The sequence below is a fragment of the Phaenicophaeus curvirostris genome, chromosome 24, assembly GCF_032191515.1.
Source record: "Phaenicophaeus curvirostris isolate KB17595 chromosome 24, BPBGC_Pcur_1.0, whole genome shotgun sequence".
In the NCBI taxonomy this organism is placed as follows: domain Eukaryota; kingdom Metazoa; phylum Chordata; class Aves; order Cuculiformes; family Cuculidae; genus Phaenicophaeus; species Phaenicophaeus curvirostris.
In genome coordinates, this window is record NC_091415.1 from 5,284,888 (window position 1) to 5,297,925 (window position 13,038).

Here is a 13,038-nt window from a genome sequence, read left to right on the forward strand (position 1 = left end):
GTGGAGTTGAAAATCCCACTTCTTGCTATCTGAAGGTCTGAAATGGGAAAATCCAAGCCTTCCTTATTTAAAACCACTCAGATCTTGTCCTCAAGCTCAGCAGCCCCTAAACCAGAGTGCAACAGTCCGAGCTGCTCAGCAGATGGGTGAACACATGGTGTTTTGTAGCTACGTGAACAAGTACAGATAGAGGCTGTGAAGCAGCATCATGTTTCGTGGCTGATAGGAAAGGGGAGTTCCTTCCAAGTTGGTTTTGCACCACTGCAGAAATTCTCCTGCTGCCAGGTATTTTTGCTCTGGACCCTTTCCCAAGTGCAAGTTGCCATCTCAGAGCTGCATTGGCATTGCTTTTGGTACAACAATTCTGTGAACAGGTGTGGGAACTGTCAATCTCATGGGGAGGCTTTGGCAAGGGTTGATGGCTGAGGTTTCCACCAAAATTGAACACTGACAATCTGAAACCATAGTCCATAGAATCATAGAATAACCAGGTTGGAAGAGACCCACTGGATCATCGAGTCCAACCACTCCTATCAAACACTAAACCATGTCCCTCAGCACCTTGTCCACCCGTCCCTTAAACCCCTCCAGGGAAGGGGACTCAACCCTCTCCCTGGGCAGCCTCTGCCAGGGACCAATGACCCTTTCTATGAAAAAATTCTTTCTGATATCTAGTCTGAACCTCCCCTGGTGGAGCTTGAGGCCATTCCCTCTCGTCCTGTCCCCTGTCCCTTGGGAGAAGAGCCCAGCTTCCTCCTCTCCACAACCTCCTTTCCGGTAGTTGGAGAGAGCAATGAGGTCTCCCCTCAGCCTCCTCTTCTCCAGGCTAAACACCCCCAGCTCTCTCAGCTGCTCCTCTTCTTCTCCAGCCCCTTCACCAGCTTCGTTGCTCTTCTCTGGACTCGCTCCAGAGCCTCAACATCCTTCTAGTGGTGAGGGGCCCAGAACTGAACACAGGATTCGAGGTTTGGTCTCACCAGTTCTGAGTCCAGAGGGAGAAGAACCTCCCTGGACCTGCTGGCCATGCCATTTCTGATCCAAGCCAAGATGCCATTGGCCTTCTTGGCCACATCTTGCTGTAATTGGTGTTGCTCCTCCAAAACTACTTTACACCCTTTAACTGGAGCCTGAAGGTGCTGGTGGGCTGCACCTAGTGAGAGGCAGTGATGGAGACACATGGTGGCTGGCTGGGAAAATGTCAACAGCATGACATCTCCAGAAACGTTGGCTGAGAAGTTTCACTTCCAGAAAAATCACCAGCTCGTTGGCAAAATGAAGGTGCTTGATGAGTCAAACGATGGAGGAGAAGGAAATGAGAAACGCTAGTAGGGTAAATAGGCATGGTGTCACAGCCCTTGGGAGGTCCTAGCTGGGAGGGAAGGTCACAATCTCTGCTAGGACAGGGAGCTGGAGGTTATTCAGCCAAGCTGCAGCCTGGGGATGCACCACCCTGAGAAGCTATAGTGAAGCATCCAGATCTCATCCTTCTTTCCACAAAGGGTGCTTTCTGTCTCAGAGAAAACTGAAGTCAGATTTTTCTTGAGGTGAAATTCAGTGGAGAGTCAGACCTGCCCATCCTTGAGGGACAGCATTGTTGGGAAAGCAGAATTTCTTCCTTGGCAACTGTTCCATCCTGGCCTTGCATTGCTCTTGTGATACACTTCCATGGGTTCATTATTCCTGATCTTCTCCTATCAAGATATTTCTTGCCTTGGGTAGAGCTCTGACAACTCTCTAGTCTGCATGGCTTGTTTTCTTGGAGCAGGTGATCATCGGTGACCCTGGCGCTCGTGCTGTGCTGCAGGGAGCACACGAGATGCCCTCTCTTCACCTGCTTTTCCAGTGATGACTAAGGCTCCTGTTGGACTTGGATGGGGATTTCCTCTCCTGCTGGGAAGCTGCCAAGTGCACTCAACCCTTCTTGTTCCACCCAAGCTCCACCAGGGGAGATTTAGGCTGGACATTAGGAAAAAATTTTTCATAGAAAGGGTCATTGGGCACTGGCAGAGGCTGCCCAGGGAGGGGGTTGAGTCACCTTCCCTGGAGGGGTTTAAGGGACGGGTGGATGAGGTGCTGAGGGACATGGTTTAGTGATTGATGGGAATGGTTGGACTCCATGATCTGGTGGGTCTTTTCCAACCTGGTTATTCTATGATCCTATGGTTCTATGATTCATTATGATTCTATGATTCTATGATGTATGACCACAGCTCCAGAGGGATCCTGGAGGGATCTTGGAGGGCACCTTTGCCAGGATGGGCTCTTTCCATGCTCCGAGGAAGCCCTCCTGTCCTTCTTGGGCTAATGTATCTCTTTTCCCTGCAGCAAAGAGAAGCACAAGGGCTGTAAACCTGCTGCTTTCCTGGAAGAGGGACCCATCCCTCTCTGTAAACAGTTAAGTAGCTGCCACTCGTGCCGGGGTGTTTGTTGTGAGGAGGGAAAGCACACAGCCATCAGTAACTTTTGCCGTGGCTGAAGTCCAGGGGCAGTGACATACGGGTGTCCCACACCGATCCTGAAGGTTTGTGGGTCCTTCGTTCCCGGCAGGTCATCACCCATACTTCAGCAGCACCAGGTGTGGTGGTGCTTGAGGCAAGGTGCTGCAAACGCCCGTGCTGTCTTGCACTGCTCATCTGCTGAGGAGAGCAGCTAAAATAAGTCCTAGGGCTGGAGGAAAAGAGGATTTGCTTTGGGAGCTGGTGCTCACCACCTGCTTCAGTCAGAGGCACCGCGCAACTGCATTGAGAGGTTTCCTCCAAGGCCATGTGTTGGCTGTGCTCTCTGTCCAAACCGTGGCTGGTGCAGGGAGCACCTCAACACCCACGTCGTGATACAGATCTGGAACCGCAGATATTTTTGTGCCCAGGTGGCTGATGTTGGCTCAAAAGGACCTTTGTGGCCCACTGCAAAACACAAGTGTCTCCAGCACTCAGGCTGAGGCTTTGGCTAGCCAAATCTTGAAGACCTCCAAGGATGGTGATCCCCAATCCCTCTGGGCACCCACTTGAACTTGTCCCATCCATCCTGATGTCCAACCTCAGCCTGTGGCCTGTCTTGTTCCCAAGAAATCTGGATGATTAGGCTCCTGCATTCCCCTGAGCCCATTGTAGCCTCCTGTACCTTTGCAGCTCCGTGTGAGGAATACCTCTCCCTTGTTTTTTCCATCTTCTGGAGCAAGTTTCTGTAAATAAGCCAGTTATGTGTCCCCATGATTTTAGTTCTGCATTTTCATCCAATGTTGCCAGTCTGAAGATACTGACTTTGGTGCTGTGTGTTTCCTCCACACGACTGTGTTTCCAGTCACCTCATTCTCTTCCAGTACTGATGAGAAAAGAGGAAAAATTTGGATCTAGATCTCTTCCCCCAACTCTGTTAATGGGCTTTGGTTTGTCTTGGGTCTCTTGCAAACACCTTAACCTGAACTATGATTCTGGATCCAGACCTTTATCCAAGTTCAGGATCTTGCTGGTCATGATGTTTTTTGAGTCACTTTGGATATCCTGTCATCAAGCTGTGTCCAGAAATGCTTCTACAAAGAGAAAAAGCCTGCAGGAGGAGGCCATAAGTCAACGCTGATTCCCAGTTTAATCATAAGAAGTCCTTATGAGCAGGGCAAGTCTTTGGACTCAGTCTTGGATGGTCTCCAGTAGCAAGATCTCCAAACTGGAGATGGCCAGACTGTGCCCCATCGCCAGAGTGGATGTGGCTTTTTGTTTTATGGATGTTGCAGAGAAGAATAAACAACAACAATTGATCGTGAAACTTCTCCTCACCCACTGGAATCGACCTGTTTATGAAAGGACGCAGTCATAGGCTGGTTATCACTGTGGACCTTCTGAAGATGGTTTAATTATTTATCGGAAGTAGATGGGGATGCTGAAAAACAAAGCCAGGTAATTCCTAATCAATACCAGACTGATTCATCAGTGTAGGCTGAGGAGAAGCAGAGGGAAATGGACCGGATCTTCTCCAACTATAGGAAATTATGGCATCGAAAGTTTGTAGAAACAGAAAGAAAATAAACCTGGACGGTTTCAGTTGCAAGATGAACTCATTATCAGGAAAAGACCATTTTTATCTGGGAGGAACCTGGGCAGCACATGATCCCAGGTGAAAACAGGAGAAAGTGCAGCACTGCTCAGGTGGGAATCTGGCCAAGGGGTTTTCTAAAGCCAGAGTGCTGGAAACCTGTGCCCAGCAAATGCATCCTCATCCAGCACTGTTCCTGCAAGGTGCAGTGCGAAATATAGCCATCAGATGGCAAAATAGCAATGAGGATGGCAGACAGCAGCCTGCAGGAGGGTGCAGCAGGCACAGGGGTGCAAGGGGGTGGCTGTGGGACCAAAGGGATTTGTTTGGCCCAGGGGCAGATGGTAGATGTTGGGATGTACAGAAGATCAGTCTTGTAGGTTCGGCAGTGGTAGATGCTCTGCCCTCGGGCTATGCTGAGTGAGAGTCATGTGGGTGCAAAGGATTCCAGTTGCGAAGCCAGTCCATGTGTCTGAAGGACACCAGGGTGGGTTTCAAAGACGTTATAACCCAGCCATGCTTGGGGTTCATAGAATCATAGAATAACCAGGTTGGAAGAGACACACCAGATCATCGAGTCCAATCATTCCTATCAATCACTAAACCATGTCCCTCAGCACCTCTTCCACCCGTCCCTTAAACCCCTCCAGGGAAGGGGAATCAACCCCCTCCCTGGGCAGCTTCTGCCAGTGCCCAATCACCCTTTCCGTGAAAAATTTTTTCCTAATGTCCAGCCTGAACTTCCCCTGGTGGAGCTTGAGGCCATTCCCTCTCGTCCTGTCCCCTGTCACTTGGGAGAAGAGCCCAGCTCCCTCCTCTCCACAACCTCCTTTCAGGGAGTTGGAGAGAGCAATGAGGTCTCCCCTCAGCCTCCTCTTCTCCAGGGTAAACACCCCCAACTCTCTCAGCCGCTCCTCATCAGGCCTGTTCTCCAGCCCCCTCACCAGTTAGGCAACAACCTGAGAGCACCACGTCCCAGAGCGGCTGTGGCCAAGTGACAGCCACGACATCCACATTCCTGGAAGCTCCTGGGATGCAAGAGGGGTTATCTGAACACAAACGTGATCTGATCTGGCTCATAAACGTGAGCCAGTGGTGGACCCTGGTGGGTAAGGAGGCCACCAGCATCCTGGCTTGGATCAGCCATGGGGTGGCCAGCAGGAGCAGGGAAGGGATTGACCCCTGGACTCAGTGCTGGTGAGGCCACACCGCAAATCCTGGGTTCAGTTTTGGGCCCCTCGCTCAAAGAAGGACATTGAGGGGCTGGAGCACGTCTGGAAAAGGGAATGGAGCTGGGAAGGTTTTGGAACCCAGGGGTTCTGGGAGCGGCTCAGGGACCTGGGGCTGTTTAGCCTGAAGAAGAGGAGGTTGAGGGGAGACCTCATTGCTCTCTGCAGCTCCAGAAGGGAGGTTTGAGCCAGGCAGGTGCTGGACTCTTCTCCCAAGTGACAAGAGATAGGACAAGAAGAAACAGCCTTGATTTGCACCAGGGCAGGATATTAGGAACAATTTCTTTACTGACAGAGTGGTGAAGCCTCAGCAGAGGCTTCCCAGGGCAGCGGGGGAGTCTCCATTCCTGAAGGGGTTGAAAAGAGGTGCTAAGGGGCATGATTTAGTGTTTGATAGGAATGGTTGGACTCGATGATCCGGTGGGTCTCTTCCAACCTGGTTATTCTATGATTCTATGATTCTATAAAAACCATGTGGCCGTAGCACTTGGGGACGTGGTTTCGCAGTCACAGCGCGGTTGGGCTGGTGGTCAGACTGGACGAGCTTCGAGGGCTTTTCCAACCTCAATGATTCCATGGTTCTATCTGCTTGCTGCATTGAAGCCCTATTTTTCTGTGAAAGTTATGCCTTCTCCCCACAAAAACAACCCAGAAAATCCCATACGTGGCATCACACCCATTAAAAACAATAAAAATTGAACCAAAACCAAACACCAATCAACTGGCTTAGACAGCTGGTTTCAAAGGTCAGCACTTACAGCAGGTGACAGGTGATTTTTATGCTGTTTTGCTGGTATTTGTCATAAGGAAATTGTTTTCTCCTCCAGTGAAACTCACGCCCATTGGTTTTCTGCCACAAGGAAGGTGATAGCGGGGAACCCAGGCGGAAGCGCTGGCTGAACTCTTACCTGAATGGCTGCTAAAAATAGGACTCAACTCAGCCAGGCACTGGCCCTGGGTATAAAAATGCACGTCCCAGGAGAGATTGATAACACTTAGCGCCTGTGGCCGAGGAGCTTGTCTTGACATATTCCCAGAAGGACAGAAATACTGATGGAAAGGTAAATACCAAACAGCAAACAAAGAATGATGTGGTCAATGTACTGGAATCAATTGGGGCAAGATGAGGGCTGTTGCTTTGCTCTAATTACATCTAGTTGAGTTATTAGTTATTGGATGGCTTTGCTGTTGGCTTGGATGTACAAAAATTGTCTTGGATGTACGAAAACTGCCTTGGATGTACAAAACTTGCCTTCTTGATCCAGAAAAGGCCAAGTTGGGGTGGGAGGGCATGCTTGTGCGATGTGATGATGCTGATCTAGACTGAGAGGAGGGTGGTGCCTGACTCCAGGGTGGTTTATACAGCTGAGCCTGCTGGATCTCAGTGATGGTTTCTCATGTGCTGTTCAGTAGTGGAGAAAGTTTGGTTTGGGTCTGGTTTCCTGAAGGGTGAAGTTGGTTTTAGGAGCAGAGGCAGCATAAGACACAAGCACGGTGCTGGTTTTTTTCAATAGTAACATCTCCTGCTTCATTTTACTTGTAAATAAGGAGGAAAAGGGTAATGGGAAAGGCAAGGGCCAGGTGCCCTAAGCTCCGTTAGTAGCCTTAAGCTGGTGAGAGCTCTTGGATGGGCTGCATCATTGCAACATGCTCATCCGATATTGGTAGTGACTAAGGGTGTTAGCAAAAGCCCTCATTGCCCTTGGCTTCTTTGAGGGCTAGAAGCATCCAAGCTTGCTGGGTAATGTGTTTTTTTTTTTAGAGCAGCCAATAATTCAAGGGGAAATACCACAAAATCTGGGTTGTTGATTCATCAGGGAGAAGGTGCTCTCAGCACATAGTTTTTCATCGCGGCATGGGGCTTACGTTGCAATGGGAAGATGGTACCTGGGTGATACCCTTGCTGGATCTAACCCTCTGGATGGTCGCCAGGCTCACAGACGTGCCTGGCGCGTCTCACCCTCCCACAGTTTCACTTCCCTTATCAGTGGTGTCTATACCCATCATAAAACCTTGTGTGCACAGTCGGCGTAAGCAGCGCTCAGATAACAACTGTAAAAGGAGCTGAGCATTTACTGAACGTGAACAGCCTCAGACACGCAAAGCACCCTTGGGTGCCAAAGTGGAGGTGATTCCCATCATGCCCAACCTGACCACACAGCGCCCTGGGGAAAGCAAAACTCAAGCTGAAGGTCCTGTTTTCTTCCACAGCAACATGCAGGCTCTGGCTGTGGAGAAACCTCCGTGGGACGTGGGGAGGCAGCCATCGGGCAAGATCCTCTCGCTGGACAGGCAAGGAGCCAAGAAAGTGCTGGAGATCTACGTCAGGCGCTCGTTGAGCTGCTGTGAAAAGTCACTGATGGCTAAGAAAACTCTTCAGGAGAGAGCTGGAGGGCGAGGGAGGAAGGTAGATGAGCTGCAACGGTCAAGAAGTGACTTCAGCAAGTATTCATGTGCCAAACTTGTCCCCAAGAAGGACCAGGAGGAGAGACCCAAAGCATCGAACCTGGATGGGGCTCTGGATGATGACAGCAAATCCTCCAGAGAAGTCCTTAAAGAGGATCCAGAGCCCAAGAGGAAAAGCACAAAAAACTCTTCCCAGAGCAAAATCCAACGCACCTGGTTCAAAAGTTTCCTAAATTTGCTCCTCAAGAAGAGCCCTGAGGACCAGAAGGAAAATACAAGGCACAAAGCAAAGGAGAAAGATGCAAAAACTTCTCACAGCTCCAAAACAGAAGGGGCTAAAAGACCTGGAGGAAACTCAGGCACATCCCCACCACCAGGCAAAGCCCTGAAGAAGAGACCCAGCCTCAAGAGGGTTTTCTCCTTCAAGAAACACACAGAGGAGGAGCGGGGAGAGGCAGCAGCTGGGGAAAAGGCCAAGCGACCCAGCTGCCTTCCCCTGCGGCATGTCCTGGCGCCAGCCACACCAGGTGAGACCCTCACCACCCCTAACCCAACTCTACTGCCAATGTGAACTCTGCTTAGTTTCTTTTGGGAAAGCTTTAGTATTTAGTGATGATTTCCTGCGTGGCCAGCAGGGTGAGGGAGGGGATTCTGCCTCTGTGTTCCTCTCTTGTGAGACCTCATGTGGAGGATTGTGTCCAGTTCTGGAACCCTCAACATAAGAAGGAGATGCAGCTGTTGGAATGGGTCCAGAGGAGGCTTCAAGGATGTTCAGAGGAGCACCTCCTGTATGAGGACAGGCTGAGAGAGCTGGGGTTGTTCAGCTTGGAAGAGAGAAGGCTCTGAGGCGATCTTAGAGTGACCTTCCAGCACCTGAAGGGGCTACAGGAAAGCTGGGGAGGGGCTATTCACGAAGGCTTGGAGGGATAGGACAAGGGGCAGTGGGTATAAACTGGAGAGGGGCAGATTTAGACTGGATGTAAGGAGGAATTTCTTCACTATGTGGGTGGTGATGCACTGGAACACGTTGCCCAGGGAAGCTGTGGCTGCCCCATCCCTGGAGGGGTTCCAGGCCAGGTTGGATGGGGCTTGGAGCCCCTGATCCAGTGGGAGGTGTCCCTGCCCATGGCAGGGGGGTTGGAACTGGATGATCTTTAAGGTCCCTTCCAACCCAAAGCAATCTATGATTCTATGATTCCATGATTTCTAACCTAAGCGTCATCCTTCCTACACTTTCTTGGGCTTTGGGATAGGTTTTGGGGACTCTGATCTCATCCAGATGCCCCAAGAAAGGGTCAGCCTGCCTGTGCTTTGAGCACACATCATTACTCCAGCTTGTGAGCACAGAAACTTACCTGCTGTAATCATAGAATCATAGAATAACCAGGTTGGAAGAGACCCACCGGATCATCGAGTCCAACCATTAATCACCCAAGCACAGGTTTTCCTCTTCTGGCAAACAAGGATGGTTTAGTTTAAACCTCCATTCAAGACCCGAGATTAAATTTTAAGCCACTCTAGGGCATCAATAAGCTGCTTTTGATCTGCTGTGGGGAAGGGTGCTGGGAGCTGGCACAGCAGGCAGAGCCCTCGGGACAAGCCCATCCTTGCTCCAACCCTTTCCCTGCTGAAAAGCAGGCAGGGGGATTTCTGCAAAGATTCAGAAGGTTCAGGGCAAGTCAGAGCTGCTCGGTTACAATTCAGAGAGTGCAGCCCATCGTTCACCGCTCGTGTGCACTAATCCAGGGTGAAACCAAGCACCATGTGGCTGGAGTCACTGCCACAGCTGCTTTTCCCTTTCAGTCAATGGCTGACAACAAAGAATCCTTGCTTCTAAATATGTGTTTTTCCTCCCAGCAGATGTGGAGCGGCCTGACAGTTACTACACACAAGTGTCTGAAGAGATCGGGCTGATTGTGCAGGGCTCTGACAGCCAGGGGAGCAGAGCACGTGGATATGGGGAGCCACCACGGCCGGCCAGCTCCGATGAAGTCGGTGAGTGTTGCCCTTGCGAGATCTTCATTACTGGCGTGTGTAGAAAAAATACCTATGAGACTTGTCCCCATGCAGAGCCTGCACAGGACCCAAACCCTGCTTCAGTCCTGTCCCAGGGGCTTCTGAGATCCGAAGAAGACTTTGGGGGGAGGTTTTCAGCAGCAGGGTCTGATTTGGGGAGAAAAAAATTCAAAGGCAGGAGTGTGTTCTTCCTGGCCAAGGAAAACAAGGTATTGGGCAAGAGGTGGAAATGGGTTTTGCGGAGATGGTGGTGGAAGCACGGTGCTTGGGGATTTTTTCAGGGAGGGCTGAAGAGGCAGTGCTGTCCTCTTAGATCATCTGAGTGTGCGGCTTGGAGAAAGGGCTGGAGATAATGTGGGATCTCTCTCTGCAGATGAAGCCATCAGGAAAATCGTTGCCCTGCTCCAGAGTGCAGGAGATGAGCTGGACAGGCAGGTGAGAAGAAAGCTGTGGTGGGCTGAGGGTATTTGGGCTAAGCTCTGTGCTGCCCAGGGAGGGGGTTGAGTCCCCTTCCCTGGAGGGGTTTAAGGGACGGGTGGACGAGGTGCTGAGGGACATGGTTTAGTGATGGATGGGAATGGTTGGACTCGATGATCCGGTGGGTCTCTTCCAACCTGGTTATTCTATGATTCTATGATTCTATGTATAGCAACAGCATGGATTTCCCCGGGTAAGCTCTAAATGAAATCAAGGAAATGCCATCTTTTAATTCCCCAGCTGGGTGTGATCATGGTTGTCTGTCTGTCCTCCCTGAACTGCAGTCCTTACGTGGAGTGAAAGCTTCAGCACAAGGATGACACACCAAGTTATTTGCTCATAACGTGTATTCGAATGCTTCTTAAACAGGTGAAGGAAGATGCACGGCTACGGATGTTCTTCAGAGACATATCCTACAACTCCTTCAAGAACTTGGCTGACGCCTACGTCCGCAAGGAAATGACGGCTAGCAGACCTGACATCAACCCCCAGGAGGTCCAGTTTGCCTTCACAGTGCACCTCACTGCCAAGGTGGCAGGCATCTGCAACCAGGCAGTGAACAGGATCATGGGCTTTGGCACCCGCTACCTCGAAGACTCCTTTGCACCCTTGTCCTACAGCAAAATTCTCCAGGTAGGGAGAAGTCCCGGGCTGAGCTTCCAGCAGCAAGTGGGGTCAAATGGTGTAATTTTAAGGTGATTGATAGACCTGGGTGAGTTGCAGTCGTGTAGGCTTGTGCTGGGGAAGTGACTGGGTGATGGATCTTACCTTGTGCTCTTTGTCTTTCCTCCAATATGAGCATGGTTCATGTAAGTACAAGGAGCAAGACTTGCTTTGCTCCCTGCCCACTGTGTCTCCACAGCCAGGAGATCAGAGAATGGTTTGGGGTGGGAGGGAGCTTAAAGATCATCCGGTTCTAACCCTCCCTGCCATGGGCAGGGACACCTCCCACTGGATCAGGTTGTTCGAAGCCCCATCCAGCCTGGGCTGAGAGAGTTGGGGTTGCTCAGCCTGGAGAAGAGAAAGCCCCAGGGACACCTTAGAGCAGCTTCCAGTGCTGAAAGGGGCTCCAGGAAAGCTGGGGAGGGGCTCGTGGTCAGGGAGTGCAGGAACAGGATGAGGGAGAATGGTTTTCAGCTGAAAGAGGGGAGATTGAGATGAGAAATGTTTTGCTGAGAGGGTGGAGAGGCCCTGGCCTAGGTTACCCAAAGAAGTCATGGCTGCCCCATCTCTGGATGCCCCGTGGGGCTGCAACTTGGCGTAACAGCAGATTTCCTCAAGGAGAATTTCCTCCTAAACCCATCTAAAAGACCAAGAGCAAGCAGCTCAGTTTGGAAAGGCACCTCATGAATGTCTCCTTCTGTCTCAGCAGAACAGAGAAGAGTTCAGCACAGACAACTGCGAGAGCCCAGACTGACATCAGCTGCTCCAAAGGGCCCAGGATGCCTGAGAACCCAAGGATGTAGATTTACTGATTTGGGGAGCAGTCCCTGTTGGTGACCTGGATGTGGAGTGAATCTTCTGAGCTGTGGGTGTGAAGTCTTCTAAGGAAAACTACAGCAACAGCCACAGCAGCATGAAATGCTTAAACCACACCTGACTGGGGGCAAAGACTCTGTGAATCAAACAACGCCCAGATTTCACCCTGTATTTGCATTTTAGCTCTTACCAAGTGCGTGTGTTGAACCTTGTGGTTCATTTGTGTTCGTGAATGTGTATTTATTTACCTGCTTTTCTATACGTATCTGTGAATGTACAACATAATTTTTGTAGCTTCTGCTGTCAGCTAAGCGTTCAGTTCAGGAAAAAAAACCACCTAAAATTCAAATAAATTGGTTCCTGAATGATATCCAGACTTGTCTAATGTCTGATGTGTATGGATGTTTTAAAGGGAATAACATTTGCTTTGCTACAGCTGGTGAGGGCTGCTCCTTTCCAGCCAGATGGAAAGTGGCGCAAAGGGAGTTTTGCAGCAGATACTTGTTGCGATCCTGCCAAGATTTTACTATTTATAGCCATTCCCTGTCCAGCAGAAGGACATTTATTAGCCAAAGCAGCTTAATCTGACACCGAGAACTGGGTAAAGCTTGTTCCCAAGTGGCACAGGAGCTGCCTTTGCTGTCGCTCCCTTGAGGACCGAAGGGATTTACGGCTGCCAGGGTCTCACCTGCGAGGTCTAAGAAGATGTGAAATGTCAAAGTGATTAAATCCTAATCACTGGGAATGTTCCCAGCTAATCTTTGCCCAGACCCCTAAGCAGGGCCATGGATTAGGGCAGCTTGGGGCTGGGGGGGATTGCCAGCGCTCAGCACGGTGCCACGGGCAGGAACATCTCCCTTGCCAGCAGGGACATGGTTTAGTGTTCAATAGGAATGGTTGGACTCGATGATCCAGTGGGTCTCTTCCAACCTGGTGATTCTATGATTCTGTGATTCTATGATTGGACCCAGCCTGGTGTGAAGTGGACACCGGTTTGGTGCTTGCAGCGTGCAAGAGGTGGGATGATCTGTGATGCTGGTGGCAAACAAACCTGTGGGTGCCAGGCATGGGCTCACAGTCCTGCATCTACCCAGCATCGCTCTCGTAGCATCCTCTCCTAGAGGACACGATCTTTTCAGTCCTTGTAAAACCCTAAGTAAAAAAAAATGAAAAAGCACAGATCTTGGAAGAAGGAAGCAGCCCTTCCCCTTGCAGGCGAAAGTCCCCTTCCCTGGAGGTGTTTAAGGGACGGGTGGATGAGGTGCTGAGGGACATGGTTTAGTATTTGATAGAAATGGTTGGACTCGATGATCTGATGGGTCTCTTCCAACCTGGTAATTCCATGATTCTATGATCCCCATTTGCAAAGCCTTTAAGGAGACTTCTGGTAGAGACACAAAGG

At 50.5% G+C, this 13,038-nt stretch overlaps 1 protein-coding gene across 4 annotated transcripts; it reads left to right on the forward strand.

The window, feature by feature from the left end:
* The first annotated feature begins 3,613 nt into the window (after nt 1-3,613).
* Nucleotides 3,614-11,655, forward strand: LOC138730510 (uncharacterized). 4 transcript variants are annotated; one of them, XM_069875791.1, is made up of 6 exons: nt 3,614-3,893; nt 7,470-8,191; nt 9,522-9,659; nt 10,054-10,115; nt 10,527-10,790; nt 11,530-11,655. In XM_069875791.1, the coding sequence occupies exons 1-6, from the start codon at nt 3,868-3,870 to the stop codon at nt 11,572-11,574; spliced, it is 1,257 nt and encodes a 418-aa protein (XP_069731892.1). In that variant the 5' UTR covers nt 3,614-3,867; the 3' UTR covers nt 11,575-11,655. The 4 variants fall into 4 exon arrangements, with proteins under 4 accessions (XP_069731892.1, XP_069731893.1, XP_069731889.1 ...); XM_069875792.1 differs by lacking the exon at nt 3,614-3,893 and adding an exon at nt 6,060-6,319; XM_069875788.1 differs by lacking the exon at nt 3,614-3,893 and having other exon boundaries at nt 7,163-8,191.
* The last annotated feature ends 1,383 nt before the right edge of the window (nt 11,656-13,038 follow it).